Source organism: Eubalaena glacialis, chromosome 17 (assembly GCF_028564815.1).
Source record: "Eubalaena glacialis isolate mEubGla1 chromosome 17, mEubGla1.1.hap2.+ XY, whole genome shotgun sequence".
Lineage (NCBI taxonomy): Eukaryota > Metazoa > Chordata > Mammalia > Artiodactyla > Balaenidae > Eubalaena > Eubalaena glacialis.
This window is the reverse complement of record NC_083732.1, coordinates 5117595-5120889: the sequence shown is the minus strand read 5'-3', so window position 1 is coordinate 5120889 and position 3295 is coordinate 5117595. Positions and strand designations below refer to the sequence as shown.

Here is a 3295-nt window from a genome sequence, read left to right as displayed (position 1 = left end):
GGCTGTTTATCCGGTGCACCCTTCTCCAGGGCTTCTTTTTGTACGAATTCGCTTTAAGCGTTGAAGGGAAATGCTTTCATCTGAATGGGATTGTCGTGCTTCGTTCAGACTGTTTCCCCATCTGATAAAACCCCTCGCTGAGTACCGGCACAGATGGGGCTCATCTGGGGAAGACGGAGGCGGAGGAGACAAACGCTGGGGTGGAGCACAGGGGCGGCGGCCAGTGACGCCTGCAGGCCCGCGGGGTCTCCTCTGCTCTGCCCGCTCACCTGCGCCCCGGCGGGGTCCGCGCGGCCGGAGGGATGCCCTCGCCTCTCCCGCGGCGCCCTCACCTGCCGGGCGACCTGTCCCCGTCGGGGGACTCGCGGCCCTGCAGCAGCCCCTGCGAGCTCCCGGGGCCGGCAGGGAGGCTCTTCGCGGGGGGCACCCCGCCCCGGGCCCCGCGCCTCCCGCGCCGGCTGGCCTGGTGCTCCATCGACTGGGAGCAGGTGCGCCTGCAGCGCAGGCTGGGAGCCGGGGGCTTCGGCTCCGTGTACAAGGCCACCTACCACGGCGTGCCCGTGGCCATCAAGCAGGTGAGCAAGCGCACCAAGAACCGGCTGGCCTCCCGGCGCAGCTTCTGGGCCGAGCTCAACGTCGCTCGGCTCCGCCACGCCAACATCGTGCGCGTGGTGGCGGCCAGCACGCGCGCGCCCGCGGGCTTCGACAGCCTGGGGACCATCATCATGGAGTTCGGGGGCGACGTCACTCTGCACCAGGTCATCTACGGCGCCACCCGCTGCCCCGAGGACCACGGGCCTGCCTGCGGCGCCGGGGCGCAGTTGGGTCTGGAGAAGTGTCTCAAGTACTCCCTGGATGTGGTCAGCGGCCTGCTCTTCCTTCACTCACAGAGCATCGTGCACTTGGACCTCAAGCCGGCCAACATTCTGATCAGCGAGCAGGACGTCTGCAAAATCGGTGACTTCGGCTGCTCCGCGAGGCTGGAAGATGTGCCGTGCTTGCGGACCCCTCACCACCTGGGCGGCACCTACACCCACCGAGCGCCGGAGCTCCTGAAAGGAGAGCCCGTCACGCCCAGAGCGGACATCTATTCCTTCGCCATCACGCTCTGGCAGATGACCACCCGGGAGGCGCCCTACTCGGGGGAACGGCAGCACGTGCTCTACGCCGTGGTGGCCTACGACCTTCGCCCGGCCCTCTCGGCGGCCGTCTTCACCGCCTCCATCCCCGGGAAGAAGCTGGAGAACGTCATCCAGCGCTGCTGGAGGGCCAGTGCTTCGCAGCGGCCAAGTGCAGAACTCCTGCTGGTGGACCTTTGCGCTTTACAAGCTGAACTGGACTGACTCTAAACCTGCATCCAGATAAGCCTTTGTCTTTGTTTCTATTCATTTTTAACGAAGTCAAGATGTAGGAAAAAACATATAGGTAGGATGAATTTTTAGAAAATAAAGTTCCTAAAAACTCCTTTCCTCTCAAACGCTTTTTCTGAGACAAACAGCAGAGCTACAAGTCTAGTAGTCCTGGTGGTACTTAGGACCTAACCTTATCCCTTTACAGATACTTCAACAGTCCCATAGTATTGCACTTATTCAAATTTGTTATTGATAAAAACCACTTTGCCCAAAACAGACTGAATTGGAAAATGCCAAAATTTTCTATAAATTCGAATAATACGCTCCATACCTAAATTTAAACTAGTAACAGTTTACTTGCTCCCATACCAAATAAGTAAAAACTTTTTTTAAAAAAGATTTTTTTCCCTCCTCCTCCCCCCCAAAACAGCTACTTGTTTGTAATGACCTTCACACGTAACAATTTACAAATTGAGATAAATTTATTTTTAAAGGAATAATGTTTTAAATGAGTTCTTGGGATATTTTGCACTTGTACATTCCATGAGTAGAAAAATTTTGCTAAAATACTTCTAAACTGGGTCCCTTTTCCTGTTATTTGGACACAAAAGTAGATGACACAACAAAGAAAGGTTATATGATGTGAGAAGAAATGATGACCCCGAGGAACAGTAAAATTTAACATTGGGATGGAGGAGAGCAGACAAGGAGAACCAGACTGCCCATCCGAGAAATCAAAGCCATGGCTGCTGGTACATGGGTTTAAAAGAATGAGGTGCCTGGACCTTGTCATTAGGACAAAGTTGACTTCCACTGAGCGACAGCACTTTCAGCAAGGGCTTGATGTAGAAGCTGTGTTTGGACTGTTAAGGAGAAGAGAGAAGCAGAAACCTTTAAAAGGGTAAGGTACACAGAAATGTTTTGAAATTGTTGATTTGGTTGAGTTTACTTTTAGGATAAAGGCAGTGAATTTATCTGTGAAAGAAGCAAGAGGAGACAGATAACTGATGAAGTTTAAGAACTTGTAGAAGAAATGAAAAGTAATGCCCAGGGAAACAGACTGTAGCCCTGGAGAGAAAGCATATCCTCCTGGACGTGAGCAAAAGAGGGCAGGACAACTGCTCTCACAGGTAAGATTTTAAGCAGGAAGAAGAGGGACTGGGGAAGTTCTCATCTGTGGACTACTATTTTTTTTCTGTTAAGAGTGATTAAGGGTAGAGGGTCTACAGAGTGAGGTCAGGATTTAGAACTGTTCTTGAGGGAAGCAAAAGGCAGCTGTAATGACTGTGTATAATATTGGTACAGTGCTGCCAGCTCTGTCCATGAAGCTGGGGACAAACCAGCCATAGACCAACACCAACAAATGCTTCCCTCTGTGTACTGTAGCAACAGGAGTTCATGTTGGCAAGTTTAAAATACAATGGATCAAAAAAAAAAAAAAAAATCACAGTGGGTCAGTTTGTTCTACCAGGTGTGTTAAAAGAAGATTCTAATTCCAGACTGACAGCTACAGAAGGATCCCTACTAAAAATATTAAAGTCCAGAATTCACTTCCCTGAATGAACATGGCCAAAGCTTATATTCAAATATCTTCCCTTCACCTGGGAACCATTCAGAGTGACAAAGAGAACAAGGGAAGGGACCTTGTAAACCACATAGTCAGGGACACTAGGCGACGTAGAAAATGTACAGACTCCAAATGTCAGTAGTGATGCCTAATGACTGGAGAGACCCTGTAGGGAAAGAATGCAGGGAGCCATGCGGGTAGCTCAGGGGAGGACCCAGGGACCTATCAGTGGCAGATCCCAGAAAGACGTGGCAAAATAGATTCTCTGAAGAGCAGGTGGCCATGTGGAGTGCAAAAGTTGGGGATGAAACTCCTGAGATCAAACGGAGCTGAGCTTACGAGGGTTGGGAGGGAAAGAAGGAACAGAGAGTGCTGA

The 3295-nt window shown here is 51.3% G+C and overlaps 1 protein-coding gene across 1 annotated transcript; it reads left to right on the top strand.

Annotated features, from left to right (window-relative positions):
- Positions 1–302: 302 nt before the first annotated feature.
- MOS (MOS proto-oncogene, serine/threonine kinase) lies at positions 303–1343 on the top strand. Its single transcript, XM_061172250.1, has one exon. It carries the CDS (start codon positions 303–305, stop codon positions 1341–1343), a length of 1041 nt encoding a protein of 346 aa, XP_061028233.1.
- Positions 1344–3295: the final 1952 nt, after the last annotated feature.